Source organism: Micromys minutus (genome assembly GCF_963924665.1).
Source record: "Micromys minutus genome assembly, chromosome: 11".
In the NCBI taxonomy this organism is placed as follows: domain Eukaryota; kingdom Metazoa; phylum Chordata; class Mammalia; order Rodentia; family Muridae; genus Micromys; species Micromys minutus.
Genome location: NC_137980.1, coordinates 11965603 through 11990175, shown reverse-complemented (window position 1 = coordinate 11990175; position 24573 = coordinate 11965603). Strand labels below are relative to the sequence as shown.

The 24573-nt window shown below is 40.0% G+C and overlaps 1 protein-coding gene across 4 annotated transcripts in view; it reads left to right on the top strand.

Annotated features, from left to right (window-relative positions):
• VCAN (versican) overlaps nucleotides 1-24573 on the top strand; it is a gene marked incomplete at both ends in the record, with an annotated part of 75013 nt that overhangs the window by 31824 nt on the left and 18616 nt on the right. For 2 of the 4 annotated variants that reach the window (XM_080924671.1, XM_080924670.1), the window contains 5 exons: nucleotides 8844-14000; nucleotides 17122-17235; nucleotides 17818-17931; nucleotides 19471-19629; nucleotides 20861-20943. In XM_080924671.1, coding sequence (XP_080780797.1) covers nucleotides 8844-14000; nucleotides 17122-17235; nucleotides 17818-17931; nucleotides 19471-19629; nucleotides 20861-20943 — 5627 coding nt within the window. The remainder of the gene's footprint in view (nucleotides 1-8843; nucleotides 14001-17121; nucleotides 17236-17817; nucleotides 17932-19470; nucleotides 19630-20860; nucleotides 20944-24573) is intronic. The other 2 variants (XM_080924673.1, XM_080924672.1) reach the window with 1 other exon arrangement.

The following is a 24573-nucleotide window of genomic DNA, read 5'->3' as shown; positions in this document are numbered from 1 at the left end:
TAACAGTAACTGGAGTGTCAAAAGTTTGTTAGCTTCATGCATCTGTACAAAAATTGGAACGATATGTTAAACAGTTTGGAATAGTGTTAGGTACAGTTTTATACTGAAAGTTGTAAGAAGCCCTGCTTTGTCATCTAATACAACCATGTCATCATTGTTACATACCTTCAGAGCGTGTAGAACCAAGTGTTTTAATTTCCGTGTCTTTCCATACGTTACTACTCACGTGTAGCACGAGACAGTGCTAACATTCCATTGGTCTGCAACCATTAACCTTCAGCACTCACAATGTAGACAGCTAAATAATTTTGCATATCTCTGGGGTTGGCTGAATGATCTCTAAAGGTTTGTTTTTTTCTCTTCCAGGATTTTGCAGGCTTATCACATAAATTGTGGAATGGGTAATAGGTCTACTTTAATTCAAATTTAACAGTTGTAAGATGATGACTCTGTGTGTGTGTGTGTGTGTGTGTGTGTGTGTGTGTGTGTGTGTGTGTTATAATGTAGCGTTTCTTGTTTAGAACCACGTTCAATCTAGCTAAGTCCTAGCAATTGCGTGCAATCATTAACAACTCTAGAAGGCAGATTTCTGAATATGACCTTGCCTTTCTAAAGACAGGCCATGGTGTGTTTATTGTGATTTCATTTTCTCCTCTAAAAGCTGTTTATTGGCATTGCCTAAAATGTGCAGTTCTCATTGTCACCCATGTCTCGTTCTTATTGAAAAGTGATGGCACTGTCTGTCCTGTGAAACTCAGGAAGCTGAGTTGAGAATGCACAGCACAGAAGTCTGATGGATGGACTCACATTTATTTGTATCTTTTAAACTTAGAGCTCAAGTCCACTGGTTTTATTAAATTGCTTGCTTCAAATTTTAAAATAACAACTAAATGAATGACTGTCCATTTTTCTGTGTCCTGGCTCAGAAAAGGCTTTATGAGAAGGGTGCCTACTTATCAGTTTCTTTATTGGTATTAGAATATGCCCTGCTGGGTGTCAATCAGAAGACAGATGATCTTTTCATCAGGGTGATCAGGGGTACAGCTATTGAAAAGTACCAGAAGCTCCAGTTCAATTGGTATCCAGTATTGTACACAGAAACTACACAGCTTCTGTTTGCTCCTCTTCCCCAGAATTTTCTTGGTGTGAAAATATCTGTATGACATGAATAGTAGATCCCACAATCCCGCATTGATAAATTCATCTCCTCTTCTCAGCATAGATTTTCAGAGGGCAGAAATGGAGCATGATTTTTATTTATTTATTTTTTGCTACTGGTACAGTATTTTGTAAATCACAAATGGTTTCCTGTCTTCTCCATTTACACCTCTCAAAACTGGAGTTTCAAATAGAAATGTTAGCAAAAGGTAGAACTTGGGATTGCTGTTAGTTAGAATTAAAAGGAACATAAAACTGTAACTGTGGGGTGAGGGGCAGGGAATATACATGAAAGGAGATTGATATCAACCTTTGCTTTAGGGAGTTGAAAATTTTATACCAGTTAAGTATATGACTTAGCAAGTTATCTTACTGTACTGTTAGTGATGGGCTGGGTTGTCTCGAATAGTTTGAAACCAGAAATGTATGACATCTAACAACTCCAGTGGATGTGAAGTTGTACATTCAGCTTAGGGCGTTCAAACTACAAAATGAAGACAGGCTTGCCACTTGACCATATCCTCCCTCCCCACTGCCAGCAAGTGATGGCAATCATCAGATGAAAAGCAGGACCACTACTTAGTAGTAGTCCAAGTGGAGGCTCTGCATCGTCTGAGGCTGTAGTAGTTTATGCAGAGGTGTTTCTTGATGGGTGCCTTGTGGACTCCATTTAGGCTGACCTGCATAGTTGGTTTCTTTCCTTCTCTTCTAAAACAGGATTGTGCTGCTCATACACTCTGAGAAAATCAAGAAATATCTGGCAGTTTCTATCAGGCATGAATGCAGATGTGCATGTTGGGAAGGGACATTGGACACAGGCACAGTCTCTCTTTTGTCTGTTTATAATGCGTTCTAGACACACATTCTCCTGTAAAAATGACAGCAGGGTTTTTTATTTTCAGAAGTCGATGATATTTACTCAGACCCAACTACTCAGCAAATGTTGCTCGTTTTCTAACAATAACCCACTTTCCCAGTGTTCTGAACTTGACCCATGAAAACCCTAACACAGATGTTCAGTTAAGTTCTAAGGCGGGTGTGTTAATGAGGAACCATGGAAAGTCAAACTTTTTGTATTTCCAGACTGGAAAGTCCTTGGTGCATGCATGTCCTTGTATAAATCTGTTCACCTGAATAGATTTCACCTTCACTTTTACTCTGCATCCTAGTTCGTGAAAATGCCACCCAGGCTACAGAAACCATGGCATTTATATTTTCTGCTGCACTCAGAGAGTGATATAAAGCTTGACTTTTATGAAATAGCATGAGACAAAACATGGTATCCAAAGCACGGCTTACATCATCAGCTCAGATACACATTAATGGCAGTGTTGGTCGGGTGCTGGCGGGTAACTGTAGTTAACAGTTTAAAAATCTGAAGGAACTTCTCAGCCCATAAAGGTTTTATGAGCTGAAAAATGCTGTGGGTGTGGTTAGCAGTGGTTCAGGGATGCTGAAAGCTTGACTTGTCTGTTGCAGAAGTAATTTGCACACCTGCACTTGAAGAAATTATGAGAAGGCTTTCTTTGTGAACATGTCTGAAGGCTAAAGGATTTGACAATATAGAAAGGGTTTCTTCAATAACATCGGGATTTTTGTTGTTGGTGTTTTGTTTTGTAATTTGGAAAGAGTACTCAGGTTAAATTACTTTTTTTTTAAAAAAATTACACATTAGTGTTACAGCACTGCAATTTTTAAATCAAGCACAGACAAACAACATGTAACAGCATCTTTGAGACAAAACAATAATTGGGAAATGTCAGGTGTTCAATGTTCCGATCATGTCAGTACTCAGAGGCATACCTCCACATATGTTCGAGGTGACTAGAATTTCTTCTGAATTAAGTTAGTTTTCCATAACAAATGTGGATGTTTAAGGAAGTGACCTCATTTGCAGATCAGTCCCAAGAGTAGTGATGATGACTGGTGGGTGTGGTTGGGTGCCCTGAGGTGTTTCGGGTATTTTCAGGTATATTGAGGTATTATAGTCTTTCCCAATATAATTGACTGAGAAGAAACAGAAAATATCATATTGTATGAGGGCATCCCGTGAAGGCCTGAGAAGCCATGTATCATACTTACAAAGGTATCCCTTGAAGAGATAATGCCAATAATTTGAGGATGAGTCAGGATGGAAACAGATCTAATAGCAAGAGAAAGATTTAAAACTGATAGATTGATCAGTTATAGGGAAAATCTATATAATCTATACTTCCTCTGAATGATTAGGGTCATGGGTAGTGTTTCTCATAAATGATGTAAAGTTCAAGCAAGGGGGTTTAAAATATAAAGGATCCCTACAGTGAGAGAGAAAGTTTCTAGCTCTCTCTCTTTGAAAATGGAAATGCCATGTTAGTCAGATGTTCTGAAATATTTTGTGCACTCACATAATTAGTACATGTACCTGTGTAGTCAGCTCATGAAGAGTTAATGGTTTAACATATCCCTGATGTCTCAGGGAAAGTGTAATTTAGTTGCTTTAGCCATATGCTGCGAAGGTGTTTGTTTTACTAAAGTGGAAAAAGAAAACATAGATATACTAATGTGTGTTTCTAGAAACATATAGCAACACAATATAATTTCCATTTTCACCAACAATTTCTACCTGTGTATCTGTATCTACCTCATCCATATCTGTGTGCACGTCGACACACTCATGGGTCAGAGAAGTAAAGGATAGCAATATTCCATTTTCTGGTTGGCCTTTATTTGGTCAATCCAACGGGTTATGTGTACAAGTGCTTTCCCTCAATGTGTATCTGTGCTCCACTTGCATGTCTGGTACCTAGAGAGGCCAGAGAGAGTGTTGAGTCCCCAGCAATTGGAGTTGTAGTCAGTTTTTGAGCTTTTGTGTAGCTGCTAGGAGACTAATTCAGATCCCGAGGAAGAGCACCCAGACTTTTCCAGTGCACAATGGTATCTTCTGATAGAATTTGCTCTATTCCTTTTTGAAAAAGTCAAATTTTTTGAGGATTCCATAGAATGTATTTGGATCATACTCACCCAACTTTGCTCGGATTCACTTCGGGTACCCAACCTCCCAATTTCATGCCATCTTTTTACTTTTTAAACGTATGCACTTGAGTTTGTGCTGCTCAAACGCTCCTTGAGTTTGGAGCTGTCTCATGGATCGTGGCCATGCCTAGAAGGAAGACTTGTTCAGGAAGCATTTTAAAGTTCAATTGCCAAAATGACTAGTTTTTCATTTAGTTCTTTCTTACTACTTAGGTGTTCCTCAGATGACTCTGATTGCTTGGTTATGCTGTCAGTGTCTCTGTTAAGAGGGAGTAGAATCCCCTATGCCCTTTCTAAAGAAGAAGTGCTTATACTTGGTGATGTCTCCTTAACTGAACTCAGTCAAGATGACTACCTCTAAAAATAGCCTTTGCATTCGAAGGGACTGTGTTATCTGAGAATAACTGGAAGATGAAAAAGATGCCTGTTTTCCATAACATGCCAGCCTCTGCAGTGTGAGGCCATCAGACGCAGCCCCGTTGTCTACAGATGTGTATTTCTAGATGGGAAGTTTATGAACTGAGAAAAAGGTGTGCGGTGCTCAGCAGACAAAGACTGTCAGGGGGATACGACATGTAGAGCAGGGCTAGCTAAGTCACAAGTAGACAAGGGTCACAGGACACAGTGATCTGTGTCTTTGATCTTGTTAACCTCTCTGGTGTTCGGAGGGCTGCTTTGTAGATATAAGCATCACACACTACCCAAGAAGTGAGGGAATGAAGGAGCAAAAGCATCTGCCAACATTTGGGAAGGCATTTGTATCCTGAGTTTTAGTGTTGTTTAAAATACTAAGCTGGGCAATCTATGTCACAACTTTTAAGAAATGCTGAGGATTCAGAACATCTTAAGCCATTTGATTAAAAATCACATGTGTTTCTTTTTCCCCTTAAAGTGCTACTTAGTCATTTATTTCAATTAAGAATTGAGGACAGATAAATGACATATGAGATTCATTTCTGTATAGGTTTTGGATCTACATATACATGGAAACTTGACATGAGGATTTTCAGGCTTCTTCACTTTAAGATTTGAAAGGAACTTCCAGGGATTTGCAGTGTGGCTATTTTATTTTTGGAATAAGGAACCTGATCAACTATATATATTAGAACAACTTTCATTTTCAAGAAAATACAGTCTTATCTATCTCGACCGAGTAGGCTGCAGTATCTTTCACATAATTAAAGACTCTGAAAATTAAATTATAAAACCCCCTGAAAAAATATGAACTTTTACCAGTTGCCTATGCACAACAGCAACAAAGTTTTGTGTCTGGTTACAGAATGACTGCAAGACTTGTGCAATGTCTGCAAATTTCTGCTATGAAGTACTTAAAATTACTCGATGAATAGTTTAAGGTCAGTTATCCATAAAGCCTTGTGTGAAATGCCATTAAAAATCCCATTAACCACGGTACTAGTATATTCAAGTCAAGCTGTTAAAATACACCCGTATAAACAGAGAAAAGATTATACATGCAGTCGACAGACCTCTGTGGTTTGACTCTTGAAATCTAAATAAATGTTATATTCTCCTTAGAGTAAAATTCTGAATTAAAGTACTCTTTTAAAAGGGTCCATTCTTCTAAGAACGTGGACTGTCAGCAACCCTGTTCAGTCTTTCTTGTTAGTGTGAAATAAAGCAGATCAGTGTTTTTGCAATGAAACAGGACCTGGACAATAGCACAGGTGCCCCCCTCCACCATGTGCTACAAAGAGACTTTTCTGGTTTGCCATAATTATAGCCGTTCCAACTCTTTAATAACATGTGTGGTAGGTGGGGGTGGTGACAGGAAAGGGGGATGCAGAGGCAATTTTGGAAAATGAATAAACAAAACCGGCCGAGTAGGATTTGTTGAGTTGTAAGGAATTATTGATGGTACTTCGGGCCATGTGGCCAGGAAGAATTTGGTTATTTATATGTAGTGTAGATAAAGTTTTATATAAACTCTGCCCCGATCATGACATGCTGAAAGTGTGGGAACAGGTCAGACATGTACAGACAGGATAAAGTGTGGAAAAAGAAGCAAATCCAAAACCCTAGATAGTTACCACTTTTTTTTCTATCCTCAAACCAAAGTTAAGAAACCCAAGGAAAGCATTGGTAAGTCAACACAACCTGAACCAATAGCCACGTGTTGACAACCTGTGAAGATATTCCTTTCAGGAGAAGTAAACAATAAGTCCTACTTTCATTCTGCAAGTTTTGTTTGCTTTCGTTAAGTCATTTTTAGTAGGAAAATTTTAGTACTCCATAGAACACAAAGATTGTGGTTTCATATTAAATGAGAACCTTTTTTTTTTTTTTTGCCGAATAAATACATTTTAGGTGCTCTTGTCACATAGAAAACCGCATGGATACTATGTGCGCATCTGCTTTTCTGTGCCAATCACTCTACCATCCATAGATATACACTGAACTTAACATATCTCCACTGAGTCTAGCTGACACGAAAAATTACAGTATTTATCAAATAGGAACATTATGTATTAATGAAGCAACACAAAATGAAACCCATGAGGATGCTATTATGATAGCTACATTTTAGCCCTTTAGCATGAGATGTTATAATTTTATCTGAATTTATTTAACTACATTCAGATAGTATTCATGAGACACTTCTTGCTTTAATGATGAAATTGTTGATTTTATATCTCAAGAGTTCATATGCAAGGGCAATTTAATGTGGTCTTTCATATGCTTTGAGCATTGTCTTTACATTCCTTCTCACATGACAAAGTATACCTTTGTTTAAACCATCTACAGTTTCTATTGTGTCTTCTTTTAAAGCTTACAATAGTCACTATAAGATCATAGTAACAACTAATATTGGACAGATATTATTTTAATGATGCTTCTGTAAAAGATTAGGCATTTAATCATTTTCTTAACTTGGTGCTGAAGATAGTTGACATCTATGTCAGAAGAAGCACGTAATCCTTTTGGACTTTGATGTGCACTAGAATTAGGCATGGATCTAGCTTCTCTTTGTGACTGAAATGCTTCTCAATCATTTTAGTACCCATATGCTTCAGCTTGGATAAATGAAATCTAAGTGGCTACATTAGAGTAGATGGGGACATGTACAATGTGTGAAGTGTGAAGGTTAAATCGGATGTTATAGTTAGGGTAAAAAGTAGACACACAAATAATATTTTTGTAAAATGATTCATTGGGTATGTTCTGGCATATAGAAAGCATGTAATTTCAGTTATTAGGGTGAAAAAGAAAGTGGAATTACCGTATGTGTCTCCTGAAGTCATGTTTGTTGGTTTTCAACATTAAAAGTCAACACACATCCATGAGGTTTGCCTTGGTGGTTCAGCAAACATTACATTAATGCACAGTGGATTGGAAAAAAGCAAAAATCATACCAATGGCCCTCAACTAGATTTTCTCTTGTCTCATTGGATGTTGAATGTTGAGCCTTCCCAATGAGAAAGGAAGCGGCTTATATGAAGAACTATCCAGCAGAAAACATTTTTCTTTTTTAGAGATGGGCTTATGGAGGCAGAGTTGGCTCTGTCATACTTGTTTCTTCTGCTTGTTTCTCAGACTTGCCCTAAACCTGTGTATCAGAAGTTGGGGCTAAACTGAAAGTTAATTCTAAAACAGCGATCCTCTGGGCAAGTGCTAAGGCCTAGTGTAATGTGTCTAGTCCATTGCCTGGTGTGTCCACAAGTATTCTGTTGGTACTGCAAATGGGGGAGGGGCTGGAGTAGCAGGACTTCTTTAAGGATAGGCAAATGCATTGTGATACGGGTGAGGCCTCAGAATTTTCTCCTTTTGTATAACACTAGGCTAAAATGTTTGCTGGTGTGTTTCTGGCAGCAGAAAAGTCAACTGGGCTTACTGTTTGTTGCCATTTGGCATTACAATTCAGAGTTTGGGTTGATATATGTTATTTGAAATTTTTAAGAAGAATATTTATATACAACATCAGGATTGTCATTCATTGAAAGGTCAATAGCAAGAGATCAAATCAGTCTGGTCCTGGCCCATATCATAAAAGACTATGATGTAAAGGAGGAAAGGCTCCCCCTGGTCTTTTCAAGAAGACCTGTTCCAGCCCCCTCCCCCACTGGATATGTCCCATCCAGGGAGTCCTTTTCTGTTGTGCAGAGGTTCCTTCCTTCTTGCTTCAGTGAGTGCATGGCCATTACATCATAAATAGGATAGAACAAGCTACTTTTCTAAAAATAAACCCAGAGGGCAGAGAATGAAGAAGGAATTTTATCTCCTTTCTTACTGCATAGAGTGAAGAATAATCATTTTTTAATGTATGGAGCTATGACCAATTATTTTGATTTAAGGTCTGGAGAAATGGTCTCGATTTCAACGTTGTAGCTCACAGCATCACCAACTGTGCATCCTGGAAGTAAACTGTCTGAATCGTTTGTTTCTTTTTCACTGGAGAATCCTGCTCTCTTCTTAAGCACATCAAAGTGTTTCTGTAATTTGTGTGTATGCTCCTAAAACGGAATTTTTCTTCTTATTGTTATTACATAGCAGCACATTTGAAGAGCAAGAACCATTCCCAGAAAGGTGATGTCCCATGGCTTGTAACAAGTCAGAGCCTTCTCTTTGTGGTATGAGTGTGATGAGCCTTGTCTTCTGTCATACCCTGCCAAATCTTCCATTTAAGTATTGTGAAAACTCTTTGTTTTTTTCAGGTCGAATGAGTGATATGGTTGTAAGTGGTCATCCAATAGATTCAGAGTCTAAAGAAGAGGAGCCTTGCAGTGAAGAAACAGATCCACTGCATGATCTGTTTGCTGAAATTTTACCCGAGTTACCAGATTCCTTTGAAATAGACATCTATCACAGTGAGGAAGACGAAGACGAAGAAGAGGACTGTGTAAATGCAACTGATGTAACAACTACTCCATCAGTGCAGTACATCAATGGCAAGCAGCTTGTCACCACCGTGCCCAAGGACCCAGAAGCTGCAGAAGCTAGGCGTGGCCTGTACGAAAGTGTTGCACATTCTCAGAATTTCTCAGATAGTTCTGCAACTGACGCCCATCAGTTTATATTGGCAGAAACAGAGTCGTCAACTACCATGCAAGTCACCAAATCTAAAGAAGACACTGAATTGTTAGAAATCACATGGAAACCCGAGACTTACCCTGAAACTCGGGAACACTTTTCAAGTGGTGAGCCCGATGTTTTCCCGACATTCTCATCCCATGATGGTAAAACCACCAAATGGTCAGAGTCCATCCCAGAGAGCAATCCAGAGCAAAAACGCCCTAAGCCTATACCTCTGTTTCCTGAAGAGTTTTCAGGAGACGGTGCCATTGACCAAGCATCCCAGAAAACAATCTTTTCTAGGGCTACCGAAGTAGCTCTTGGTAAAGAGACAGACCAAAGTCCTACCATATCTACCTCTAGCATACTTTCAAGTTCTGTGTCAGCCAATGTCTTGGAGGAAGAACCAATTACTCTAACAGGAATCTCACAGACTGATGATTCCATGTCTAATGTGGAGAGCTGGGTAAAGATAACACCTAGGCAAACTGTAGAGTTCTCGGGGAGTTCTTTAGCTCCCATTATTGAAGGTTCTGGGGAAGTAGAAGAATATAAAAATAAAATCTTCAGCATGGAAACTGACTCACCACAGAGTAATCCTACAGATACAACCATCCCCTTGGATATGAGCAAGATGATGATCACAGACCCCCACACTTACATTCCTGCAACCACTGCCCCTTTGGATTCACAACTACCTTCAGCAGACGCAAGACCTACAGAATTTGGAATTCAAACAGCTACCTCTGAATGGGTTTCCAGTACATCTGTTGAAGGAAGGAACAGAGAAGAAGACAAAGAGGGAGCTACAAATGCATCCCACAGAGGGGAAGTCCAACCAGCAACAGAGAGGCCAGACCACTTACTTGTAACTTCAGAATTAGAAAGTTCAAATGTAGCTGCATCTAGTGATTTGGCTACCTGGGAAAGTTTTGTGCCAGAGACAACACCCACAGCATCTGAAAAGGACATGGCAAATTCAACTCCTGTTTTTAGAGAAACAAATGCTGTAGCAAATTTGGAGACACGGTTCTTTGAGCCTAGTAGTAGCAGTCAGCGCAGGGTCCAGGAAGAACTGAGCACTCTCTCAGGAAAGCCCCCCTTTCTTTTTATGGACCTGGGCTCAGGAGATGCCAGTCCTAATATGGAATTCATCACTGCTTCTTCATTTCCATTAGATTTAGAGTCTGAAACCAAAGTCAAAAAAGAATTGCCCAGTACTCTGTCTCCCAGTGTGGAGACTTCATCCTCCTCTGAACCAACAGGATTAGCTCCAAGTACTGTATCGGACATAGAAACCGCTGGGGTTATGAGCCAGACATCCGAAAAGACAGTGATTTCAGAAATATCAGGAAAGCCAACTGTCCAAGAAGAAGTAAGGGATTTATATACAGGTTTTCCCTTGGGAGAAGAGTTTAGTGGTGACTTCAATGAATATCCAACAGTGTCTTATACAAGGACAGAGGAAACAGTGGGCATGGGAGGCTCTGAGAACAAACACGTTAAGGATGCCCACACTTTATCATTTATACCGCCTACCTCAGACAACATCAACCCAGTGCCTGACTCCAAAGGACTTATCAGTACTTTGGCCAGCACCACAGCCTTTCCCTGGGAAGAGCTCATGACCTCAGCTGAGGGCTCAGGTGAGCAGCTAGCCTCAGTCAGGAGCTCTGTTGGTCCAGTGCTTCCACTAGCTCTGGACGCTTCTTCTGGTACAGGGTCTCCATATTTTGATGAAGAGTTTCAGGAAGTGGCTGCTGTGACAGAAACAGATAAACGATCCACTGCTTTGCCAACAGCAGCAAGTGGAAATTCTGTAGATCTGACAGAGAACGGGGACATAGAGGCAAATAGAACAATGTCAGTGGACTTTCCCCAGACAATGGAGCCAGCCAAATTATGGTCTAAACCAGAAGTCAGTCCTGAAAAGCAAGAGATTGGAAGCGAAAAGTTGACACAGGAACAAACTCAGGGACAAAAGACTTTTGAATCGCTCTACAGTTCTCTTGCACCAGAACAAACAACTTTGGAAACTGAATTCCAGACATCAGATTACTCTAGGTTGACAACAATGGAAGCATACAATACTAATAAGGAAGTGGAGAAGGAAGGCACACCCCTAGCTCATATGTCTACTCCAGGTCCAGGGATCAAAGGCTCAGAATCATACACTACCCGATCTGAAGCTCCTGGAAAGTCACACTCTTTCTTAGCTACTGTTCTAATGACTGAATCTGGACCAGCTAGAAGTGTAGTCGGGGATTCCTCAACTCAAGAGGAAGAAAGTGTAAAACTCTTCCAAAAGGGCATGAAACTAACAAATAAAGAGCCAAATACTGATCTCCCCTTCTCTGGATTGGGATCAGGCGAGGCTTTTCCTCCTCTACCAACAACATCAGTGAGTTTGACTGACATGGAGCAGATTGTAAGCACATTGTATCCTGAGACATCTCACACCGAAAGCATCTCAGGTGATAAAGTGGAAGACCATGAACAAATGAAAAATGTGTTGAATGAAGTTAGAATGCCTGTTTCTAAAACAGCCAGCATTTCACAAGACAGGACAGAGGCACCCAACACAACTTTGCATGATACCAGAACAGAAGAATCTACAACTTCTCTTCCTTTCGCGAAGCTCATGGACATGGAACATTCTCCAAAGCAGACGCTCAGATGGGAAGAGGAAATCCAGACCCACAGACCACAAACTATGACTGGACATATCTCTAATGACCATTCTTCAGCATCAGAAGCTGAAGCAGCAGCGACCTCCCCCACTGCTTTTCTGCCTCAAACTTACAGGGTTGAAATGACCAAACCCTTTGCTACGTCAGCATCACATCCAGATGACTTGTTTAATGTAAACTCTGGAGAAGGATCTGGAGAAGCGGATCCTCTTGACTTAGTGCACACTTCTGGAACTACTCAGGCAAGCAGTCAAGGGGACAGCATGGTTTCTTCTCATGGATTCTCGGAAAAGCATCCAGAGGTGTCAAGGACCGAGACTGGAGCTGCCGGTGGATCTCCAACAGCTTCAGTGATGCCCCTGTATCACTCAGAGTACAGTGAGAGTTCCCTGTATCTAACTAGCACACTGCCAAGCACAGTGACATATGAGAGTCCCTCAGAAGGTATTGCAGATGGTTTGCAAGACCATATCAGATTTGAAAGTTCTACCTTGAAACCTAGCAGAAGAAAAGCCACTGAGAGCATTATCATAGATCTAGACAAAGAGGATAGTAAGGACTTAGGCTTGACCATTACTGACAGTGCGATTGTTGAAATTCTCCCTGAGCTGACATCAGATAAAAATATTATTATAGACATTGATCACACTAAACCTGTATATGAGTACATCCCTGGTATACAAACAGACCTAGATCCAGAGATACCACTGGGATCACATGGCAGTAATGAAGATAGCCTTCAAATTCAAGAGAAGTATGAGGCAGCTGTTAACCTTTCTCCAACCAAGAAAGCATTTGAGGGCTCTGGCTACACTCCAGCAATATACAAAGAGTCTGTGACTCCCAGTGATGGGAAGGAGGCAGAGGACATAAGCTCTAGTTTTGCAACTGGAATCCCAGTTTCTAGCACAGAGACACAATTAGATACTTTCCCCCCTACAGTGTCAACTCTGCACATTCCTAGTAAACTAACCACAGCTAGTCCAGAGATTGATAAACCCAGCATTGAAGCAATATCGCTGGATGATATATTTGAATCAAGCACCTTGTCTGATGGCCAAGCTATAGCAGACCAGAGCGAAGTGATATCAACACTGGGCCATTTGGAAAAGACACAGGAAGAATATGAAGAAAAGAAATATGGAGGTCCTTCTTTTCAACCAGAATTCTTTTCAGGAGCAGGGGAAGTATTAACAGATCCTCCTGCTCATGTAAGTATTGGTAGCATATACTCTGTAGCTCAGCCTTTAACAGAATTCCCCAATGTGGTAGGACGATCCGACTCCACACACCACACTGAAGCAACACCTGCAGTTTCCTCTCTGACAGAGCTCTCTCCTCAGACGCCATCTTCTCCCTTTCCTGTCTATGTAGACAGTGGAGTCTCTAAATTCCTAGAGGTTCCCCATGCAAGTGCTCCACCAGCTCCTACTGCTGCCTCAACACAAAAGTCAATAGAGGGTTCTTTTAAGGAAGTCCGTACTAATATTGAAGCAACCATCAAGTCGTTGGGTGAGAATGTCCATAGAACAGAGCCTCCCTCCATATCTCCTGACCCTGCTTTAGACATTTCAGAAGATGAAAGTAAGCCTGAGTTACTAGAAGAAATGGAAATTTCTCCCACAAAATCTGAGCCTTCCCAAGATTCATCAGACAAAGCAAATGATCAGATTCTAGGAGAAACCATTGGGATGCTTACTGGTATCAGAACCACAGACAGTGGGCCAGTCATTACAGCTGCAGATGACATGGAACTAGGAGGTGCCACACAGCAGCCACGTTCTGTGTCTGCTTCTGTAGCTTTCAGGGTTGAGACAGGTATGGTACCTCAGCCCATCCCTCAGGAGCCTGAGAGGCCAACCTTTCCTTCCTCGGAAATTAGCCACGAAACACACACATCATTCTTTGGAGAATCTATACTGGCAACATCTGAAAAACAAGTGTCACAAAGAATTCTTGATTACGGTAACCAGGCGACAGTCAGTACTCTGGATCTAAAGACTGCACATTCGTTACCACCATTTTCCGTTCTGGGCAATTCTAATGAAACAGCTTTCCTGATTGGTATTAGTGAAGAGTCCGTGGAAGGCACAGCAGTTTACCTACCAGGTAAGATGTCAACATTGATACATCTGTTTCCATGGCTGGGATCAGTCTCTTGGTTCTATATACCTGTGTATGCCTTTTACTGGAATGTGAAATTCATAGCGACTTTTATATTGTTCAGGCCAAGTCATAGTAGAGGGTCATAAGTCAATGCAATGAATGTAAGTATGGGCATTTCTGTACTTTACAGACATACTTTGCTACCCCTGTCCCTGCGTCTTACGTACAACATACAGTTGTAACATGGATAAAGTGAAATAATGGTCTAAAACTCAATGTGTTTTCATCTACAGCCGAAATATTGACTTCTTGTGTGTCTACAATATATTTCATAGCTGTAAAAATGGGGAAAGTCACACTTTTCTTTAAACCCTTTCCCTTTGAGAGATGCTCTTATGATAGTACCGAAATATGCCAGGCCTTTAACTTTTAAGAATAGTAAGTGTGTCTTACAAAAGCCCATCAGTTACTGTTTGTACTATAGTGTGATGCCCTTGCTCAAAACAGGTTATACAATCCTGCTGACTCAGCTCTTAGTCACAGTGTATTTAGTATGTTTACAATCTACCTCTTGAAAGAGTAATTTCTATTTATTTACTGACTATAAAAAAGTATACATTTGATGCTACTTCATATAGACCATTTTATTTAATTGTCACAAAATGTCTAAAAGCTCCTCCCTTTTCATTAGCTCAATGTAAAGGGATAAAGCGTAGATATTCAGAAAGGGCCAGTAATTTGCCCAAGGATGCGCAGCCATACCATGGCAGAAGTGGCGTTTAACCCAAAACAATCCTCAGCTGATGTCCATGGTCTTTTTACTGCCCTTTTACTAGCTTGTCAATAGAGCAAAAGACCAACAAGTGGTATTTAGTAATGTATAAGCAGCAAATGAAATTTTGACTTAGTAGAGATAAAATTTTTCTTAATCTAGCCTGAAAATGTTAAAAAATAGCTTTTATAGTCTGTTCCAAGAATGCTATTATTTAAATAGAAATAAAATAATAACGGAACCCACAAATAAACACCATCATTTCATGACCTCCAGAAAAGGAAAGAAAGCAAGAAAGAAAGGGAGAAAAGGAAAAAGGGAAGGAGGAAGGAGGGTCAGGTCAATATTAAAGGCTTTGTTGGTGAGAAATGTTTTAGCTTAAATACTGTACTTTAGGTCATGGCTGTTAAATTATTCTCCTAGTCTTATTATTATTACTGAGACACACATTTTACCTTGGAAAGCAGAAGAACATATTTATTTGAAGCTTAAGATTTTAATAAAATAGTAATAGTTTAATAAAATGATAACATAGTATTTTGTGAATAAAATTGATCCAAGGGTAGTTGACACTGGGAGTATTTTGGAGTCTCACTATGGTAAATATATAATGATGACCTAGTCACCTGGCCAGTCTTCATTGTTTTATCATTAAGTTGAAATCCATGTAAGGATATAGAAATAAATAATTGGCAGTTGAAGGGTAAATATCTCTGTTATCCAGACTACAGTACTTACCTAGACAGTGTTCTGTCTTCACAACTACTTCTGTACTCTAATTCAGTAGACAGCTGCCCATGCTCCGGGAGGCCTGGCCTATCTGCTGTAGGGTTGGCTTTCCCAGGCCCACCTAAACTACCCCGGGAAAGAACAATGTGTCAAAAGGGCAAGTCTGTCTCTTAACCAGCACTGCTTTGAGCTCACAGGAAGAGCTCTCTTCCCACCCATGCTTGTCACCCGATCTCACTGTAGTGTCTGGTGTCTGTGATGGGGAGGAAGGCAGTCATTGAACCATAAGCATGGCCAATTAAGTCAACTGTATTTCCTTCAGATGTGCGTGTGTCACAGACTAAAACTGAGGAAATAGGTGGAAAACCAAGTGTCAGGGAGGTTTTTAAGAAACTTTGGAAACAAAAGTTTTAAAAAGTTTGTTTGTATTAAAAACAAACAAAAACAAAAAACAAACTGAGACAGATTTTAGAGAAACTGGAGTATGTATCTGAGTTTCCCCGGCTTAAAATGGATGTGTAGACTCAGAAGCCTCATCTAGTTGTCCAGATTTGACCTAATGCTAAAGAAGGTTGGCTTTGAACTTCTTGTCTGAGAATCGGTCATGTTTCTTCCATAGCCTATGTTTCATCAGATGTTAAATACCTCTTTATGTGCATGTATTTCAGGAGTTGGAGTTTATAATATTCTTGAAACTACCATTGTATATGTACAGCTTCATCTCTTGAATTTAAATTGTTTTGCAAAACTTCCAATTTTCATTTGGATCCCTGGACATTTTGGGAATTAAGTATTTCTAAAATAATACTCAAGTTCTCCATAAAATTCTTGTATCTAGACAATGTTACAAAATAAAATACATGTTTCCGAAGTGTAAAGTATTTATATTTAAAATATTCATTAAATCATTATATTAAGATGAAAATTTATGGTTTGGACTTTTGCATCTATCTCTAGGAGGGTTAGTTTTATTTACAAAAGTTATAATAAAGTTTTGGCTTCATTTTAAGTGAGGTTTTGTATTTTGAGTTGTTTTTATACAGTAGAGTTTAATCCATGTGTTGCTTTTCTTTAAGTATAGTTTAAAGGAGTACAGTTGGAACGTGGTTTGGGAAAAGGCATGTTAATGTAGCAGAAGAGACGTCAGTGCACACTTTCGAAGACAGTTTCTGAGTGGTAAAAGGCAATAGTAATTCAAACACTGGTAATACGCCAATATGCTAAAAGAATGCATGTTCTGTGTAATCAGTCATTTCACATGAACTAACATCGTTTAAACAATACATTTCCATTCACTGTGCACATATGTGTAATCATTTTTAACCAAAACCAATTGCCATTATCATGCCAACTAAATCTGCCATAGAATATGTTAGCTGCCAGATGTGGTATAATGCATTATTTACAAATAGTCATGATTGAATCCTAGAAAGGAATAGAAGGGATCTGTAACAGTTATCTTACCAAGGAACACTCCAGAGTAAAGTTAATTTTATATACAGTATCTCTTTAAATTCCTACGGTAATGCTTATGTGATGGTAGCAGTAAGTGACATTTTGTGCTAAACTATATTCAAACCTATGAGAAAAGGCTAATTGTTCTTATTTTCCTGAATGTGATAGGACCGGATCGCTGCAAAACAAACCCATGCCTCAATGGAGGCACCTGTTATCCGACTGAGACTTCCTATGTGTGCACCTGTGCACCGGGATACAGCGGAGACCAGTGCGAACTGGGTAAGATGCTCCTGTCTGAGGAGTTGCTGTACTCAGCCTTTTTCAGCCACTAAAATGGAAGAGAGAGAGCACTTTGGAATCTATGAGCAATTTCAGAGAAATGCCTGTGTAAGTGAAACGCATATTAAGTGGGTTAATTGAACAGGATTTTGATGGGTCCTGTTCATGTAATCCACATCCATCCAGGCTTCACAAGACCGCCTTTGCCATTTTGCTAACATCTGAAGTAACCGAAATTTCAAGCACTGGATGGGAGATTCCTATTAGCTCCAGGGCACATCGGATTTACCTAATAGCAGTGGAAACAAACTCCTTACTCTGGACCATTTTGCAATCGCTTTAGGGTGTCCAGTTTGAATGAAGAAAGATTCACAAAAGAAATTTTCAGGCCAAAGAGGAGAGATTTTGTGGGTATAACATTGAGTAAAACACAGCACTAACTTACTTTTATAAAATCTGAAAATCAGAGGGGAAAAAAATCTGAAAGTCATATTTAGTTGTCATTATGTATCCTGACGTGGCAGCCTCACTCTAAATAAGACCTTTTCCCCTGCTTTGCTCATGTTTTCCATCTTGTTTCAGATTTTGACGAATGTCATTCTAACCCCTGTCGGAATGGAGCCACCTGTGTGGATGGGTTGAATACATTTCGATGCCTCTGCCTTCCAAGTTATGTGGGTGCCCTCTGTGAACAAGGTAAGAGCTACTGACGCGTTTTCACTTTAATGGTGACAGTCTTCACTTGTGCACCTTTATGCTTTACATTGGGGGAAAAAAGTCACAGGTTGCGTTAGGGTTCCTTGTATGCCAATAGCCCCAAACATGTAAACCGTGGAGTGTGGCCTTACCGTGTTTGTTTTGCTGATGTGCTGAAATCATATGGGCCTGCTGAGTTGAATGGAAGGACACATGGTCCCTGGAGAAATACAGTTATAAGGATTATTCCTGGGAACAGAATCAGCATTTGCCATCTCATGACCTGCACTTTAGAGTTAATGCGCTCAGTGGGAGGTGCCTTTATTTGATCCCCATCAACACTTGAGGCTTATTCTCCAGGGCTTATTTATCTTCCAGGTCAGCCACATCTAGAGAATGCCTTGATGCAGGGTTGCAGTGCATTAGCTCTGGCTCGCCACATGCTTTGGAGATGATGTCCTGCAACTGCGTCCAGGAAACCATCCTAGTAAAGAAGCAACTTGGTTTTCCTTTCTATTAGAAAAATATATTTTATTGGATATTCTCTGTATTTACATTTCAAATGTTATCCCCTCCCCTTCTCCTCCCCCTCCCCTTCTACTTGCTTCCAAGAAGGTGCTCCCTTTCCCAATTACCCTCTCCACCTCCGTGCCTCGGCATTTCCCTACACCGACTCCAAGGGTGAGGACTCCGAGGCATAGAATGTCCCTCTTAAAAATGTTGAAGATGAGGGTAAAGAACTAAACATAGTCAGTTTAACATTCACTGTTGTAAAAATTAGACATGTTTGAGTGACATCATTATCCTATTGAGACACAGCTGTACATTACAGCTCATTGGAGGAGAGAAAACACATTCATAGATTTGAATTACTAGAGTGGGAGAAGGTCGCTAAGTCGAAGAACTTGGTCATTACTTTTAATTAACTCAAAAGCTTGACGTATCTGCACCAGAACTTCCCAGTTGTTTCTCGTCCAAAGAAGGAAGTACATGTTCCAAATTCTCTTCTCAAAGCTTCCTACTCATGATATGTCTTCATTTTAAATCTTACATGGCAAGAGCTGTAGCTTCCCAGAGAGCTCTCTTGGGAGTGCACCCTTCCAGAACTTTCGAAATCATTGAACAAATACAGTCTGTGACCTTGTCAATTGGAGTCTCCATCCTATCACTTGTGAATGATTTGCTTAGAAAAGTTTTATTGAAAAGAAATTAGCAGCAATACAAAGAAGTTAGCAGCTCTGTGGTCTGTGAGGTTTTAGGCTGATTTCTCTCCTGGTTTTGTCTCCTTCAAACACTGTCTGTAATTACGGGAATTACAATTAGATGGTGCCTTTTCAGTCCAACGATGAACAACCCCCCATTTCACTGGGATCAGTTGGCTTACTTTATAATGATGTCTTTGTCACTGTGACCAAAACTTATGAATCATTTTCTTCAGGGACATTGCATAGATATTATTTGGGTAGCCTATCAACACAGGGACTGAGGAGCCAAGTTAGGATGACGTAAGTAATGAATCTTGGCATTGTTTCCTTCCAGACACTGAGACATGTGACTATGGCTGGCACAAATTCCAAGGGCAGTGCTACAAGTACTTTGCTCATCGCCGAACTTGGGATGCCGCGGAAAGGGAGTGTCGTCTGCAGGGTGCCCACCTCACAAGCATCCTTTCCCACGAGGAACAAATGTTTGTGAATCGTATGTACTGGATATGAATTATTGGGAAATTCATGCATTGTTATCACTATCTTAGATTTCCTTGGATCCCAGTTTAAAGTAATTCTCTCTGTTTTCATTCATTTCATGAAGTCTCTTACCTCGGACTACATAAAGTCAACCTTATGACTGTTTTCACTTATATATAATGGATATATTCAGATATAGTACAAGAAGTTACTACTTGGCTTTCCAGTGGTGACAGGTGGAACAATAGAATATAGGTTGAAACATAAGTAATGCTATTCTCCTCCCCCCCCCCCTTACACAAAGTGTTATTTTTAAAGGCTCAATATAGTTATCATGATCGTTAACACCATCTTTGCTATTTTGATTATTTTCACAAGTTGTCAAAGTTAGGTATAAAGTTGCTTTGAGGGTTTTTCTTTTTGTGAATTAAAAAACTGAGTCTTGAATAGCATCCTAGTGATAACTCTCCACCTAGGGGCCCTCCTCCAGTGGCCTCTGACTTTAGAAAAGAAGATATCATGGTTACAAAGATGTGAGAACTGAAAGCTGATAAAACCTAGTACTAGGGCTGCTTCCTAACATCTGAACCCAGAGGAAAGAGGAGGCAGCTAGTTTTTATGTAGCAAATTGACAAGACCACTGTGCTTTAAAATCATAGTTTGTCGCTTAATTAAATGTATCCCTATAATGCCTTCTGTCTGAATTATTCTTTGTGAATTTATACTCTGGCTACAGTGCCTTGAACTTTATTGCCGGATATTTTAACTCGTGACTCATGTCATGATAATGACCTTTGAAAGTGACTTTCCAGAACTATTTGGCCTTTATGGTCATTGTGTTTCAAAGAGAGGTGTGTTTTTAAGTGAGGGAGAATCTCTGTCTTCCAGTATATTTCAGGGGACCACTAAATCTTTGCCAATGGCCTTGACTAATAAGATAAGGAAATGGATACTTTCTGTCATGAGTAAAGATAGACAATATTTAATTACAGGGAATTTCCAGGGAAATGATGGCCTCTGGCATTTTAATGTTTTAATGGTGCCTAAAAATGTGCTTCTTAACTTAATGCTCATTGTGTGGATGAAAAAAGATGAATCAGGAAAGAGTTTTTTTTTTTTTTTTTTTTTTTTTTTAATGAGCAACTAATTAAAAAACCAGAGAAAAGAATTCATAGCTCTCAAAATACTTTTCTTTGAAATAGTACTTTTGAACAGTGGTGACAACATTTGTCCTTGTCACTTAGGTGTGGGCCATGATTACCAGTGGATTGGCCTCAATGACAAGATGTTCGAACATGACTTCCGTTGGACTGACGGCAGCGCGCTGGTAAGATACTGCTGGAAGGGAAACATCTGGGCACAGTACACAACGGGCTGGCTAGGATCACTCCTTGACACAAGGATGGACTACAGAACTGTTTACAGCTACTTTGGCTAGTCATCAGTGGCCTCTCTCAGAACTGTGGCATCTTTAAGAAGACTAGAGAAGACTGTGTAGGCAGGGTAGATAAGCACCATTGTGCTGGATCATGGTGGCCTTAGCTTTCTTAGCTTCAAAGCAAAAAGGAAAACAGTAACCGTAAGAGAGACACAAGACAGACTTTCATAAAGTACATTTTTTTCTTCTTGCACATTTGCCATGAAATTCTGCTACAAAGCGTGGCTCATTTTTAATTACAAAAAAGGTTCAGCTTTAGTGTAAGGAATTTCCAACGCTGTAATTCTCATTCCATTTCAATCCTGCTGAATACTCATTGATCATTTATTAGCTATTTCTGTTTCTTAAGAAACACAGCCTTGGAAATACTAACTACTTTAAGTCTGCTTAAACTGCTCCCATTTTTGTTTGCTTTTTTTTTCCTTGTTTTTTTTTTTTTTTTTTTTTTTTTTTTTTTTTTTTTTTTTTAGGAAGAGTTTACTGTTTAAGTCAGGCTGCCCTTCAGTACAATACGTTCTTAGATCTCAATAGGTAAAAGCTGTTTACAGTGATGGGTGGTAAACACAAGAAAACCTAGTTAGTGTTTTACCACTAGCCGAGTTCTGGTTTGCTACACTGGACATGCTCAGTGATGCTGTTCTTAACAGCCACTTGGGGAGACTAATTAAACACCTCCATGAAGGCTTAGCCCAGACATATTCTAGCTAACTCTCCAGCAGGGATGGTTCCTGCTCAGTCCTCAGTTATTTCTGACATGGCAGCAACGCCGAGAGCCACACAGATGGACAGTAAATGCAAATTAAGTTCTAAAGTGATCAAGGGGACAAAGTCATTAATAATTTTTAAGTTTTAGATCTAAGCACTTGTGTACGAATTAATTATGCATTTAAATTTTACCTACTGCCTGCTAGTCATCTGGATTTGTGTTCCACAAAAGGAAAAGGTCACGCTGGAACCAGCCAGGAACTACTCGCTGCATTTAGAAGCTCTGTTATCCCCAAGGATTCGTTTCTGACTCTGAGGGCTCACTGCACAGTCACCACACATCTGGGTATAGGTCCTCACTGAACTCACCTGTTAGGCTGAGTTCTTTGTGCAGAGTCAGAAAACTGTTGATACAAAGCCGGTACCTGAGCTCAGGACTGGGTCTGCAGTTTCTGGCTCATCCTTCTTTGATGTGAGTAACAGCATACTTTGTTAAGAATTTTGATTGAGTAACTCCCCATGAAGCTCAGCTGGTTCTCTCTCTGTCACTATGGATGTAAATTGGCACAACTCGTCACTGAAGTTCACTAGGCCTTCGGCAAGAAAATTTGGCTTCTCTACATGACAGAAAAAAAATTCCAGGGAGGCAAGGTTTATTTTATTTTGCACCCCCCCCCCCGATTTAGTGAGTTTTAGCCCATTGTAGCAGGGAGGGCAGGACAGAATAGCTTCTAATGGCTGGAACATGGTGGGTTTTTACATCACAGCAGTTCAAGAAGCAGAAGGTAGCTGATGCAGGGACCAGGCAATCACCTCCGAAGTCCCACTATTAACACACACTCTGCCTGCTAGGTCTCACCTCCTAAAGGATTCCCAGCTCCACCCAGTTAATACTACTTTCCGCCAACAAGCAATAGGCTGGTGGGAGACACTTCCGAACTAAATCATAACAGCGTTAGTGGAAACAGGCATTGAGCTTCAATACGTTCCGTTATTGGAGTTTGATACATTAAACGGAGTACTGAGATAGTCCTAGTCAAGTCTAACGATTACCATTCTTTGCCTTATCAACCCCTCATAGAGACTTGCAGATCCTTGCTGCTGTCTTTAGAAGAGAAAGCAGGAAGCTCAAGACTCAGTCTGTAAAGTTGTATCGGCACTACATGTGTCCCATAGATCTGGGCCACTCATTCCCCTCCCCCCCATTTTTATTTCCTACCACACCTGAATAAAGCCTATATTGCTCAGCCGTATAAAGTAGCTTAATAAGGCCAGATTAGCCTCTCTCTGGCAACCACATAAAGTTTTAAGAACATCTCAGGGAATGTAACATACATTCTGTCACATACATACAGGTTAGCTTGAGATATTATTACTCTACTATGGCTCAAGAAAGTAAATCCACACCCTTTTATAAATGTCTGTTATTGTTTTATTAATTGAATGTTCCTTGACAATTTCATTTGTATGGACTGCTACAGTGCATTTTTATTACTCCTACTGATACCCTTTCCTCTCTCCCTCTCTCATCTTTTCTCCCCTGTCATCTTTCCTTCTCCCTGCACATCCCTTTCCCACATTTACATCTTTTTGTCTTGTATTGTGACCCATGTATTAAATGAGAGGGGACTGTGTGACCTTGAATTTCAAACTATGCGTTGAAGTCTGGTGTGCTCACCACTGGGTACACAACTGGAGACAATGACTTGCCATCCCTGAAGTTATAAGTAGCCAACTTTTCAGCAGAGAGACATAAGGCTCTAGAGTCCTTCCCTGATATATACGTGACTTTCAAAAGACCCAGACTTCAGACGGCCCATTGTAGGCAACCATAGCTGCTGTGATAGCCTCTTTGCAATGGCTGAGCCAGGCCCAGAAGATCAGATTTTGCAACTGTCTTCCCATCTTCTTCTTTCAATGATGTCTCTGCTGATTTGAGCCCATATTTTCATGTAGGCACAAAAATCTTGTTAAATTCATTATCATGTCTACACTCGATGTTGTCTCAAAATTCCTTAAACTGATGAGCATATCAGTTTTTCAAAAGAGAAATATCTGACTGGAATATTTCGAAGGTAGGAAAGACAGAGTAGTGTGATATAATAACCAGAGAACAACGACTGGAGCCTGGGCCTTAATCACTCACACGTATCATTAATGTCTTAGGGCTAAGCCTTTCCTACAAGGCTTTGTTTGAAAAAGGCAACAAATAAACCGAGTAAACAAGCAAGGTTTATCAAAGAAATGATAAAGGTAAATCTAGAACAACCTGAGACACCCTTGGTTTCCTCTTAATCCTGTCTTTGTGTCAAGTAAATAAAACCATGCTAAGGAGTGTCCCCAGCTCTGAACATTTGGGAACAGAAGAACACAGCTGTCCACTAGTCTGCCTACTCTGGACTGATCTCTGATCCACTTTTCTCCTCACAAATCCACCGTTTCCTCTGTCCTCTTTCTTTCTGAGACAGCCTAGGTGTCTCCTAAACATGTTCCTAGGTCTTAACTACTTCCATATGTGTGCAGGCTATTGGCTCCTTTGTTTTACTGTTTATTCCAAGGTTTTCTGCTTTTGACTGTGTCCCATATAATGGTCAAGTCTTCTTCCGGGAAAACAGTATCTGCTTACACTTGGGGAAATTGAATCTCCATGTGGAATTTCAAGGACTTCGTTTCTGCATAGGATGCTTTCTTTCCTCTTCTTGTTTCACAGTTTTTCGAGTGATGCATCTTGGGAGGTAGAGTGCTATCAAAAGAAAAACAGCATTTGCTATTTATCTGATACTATCTTTTGCTATTCACTATCCAGGAATAATT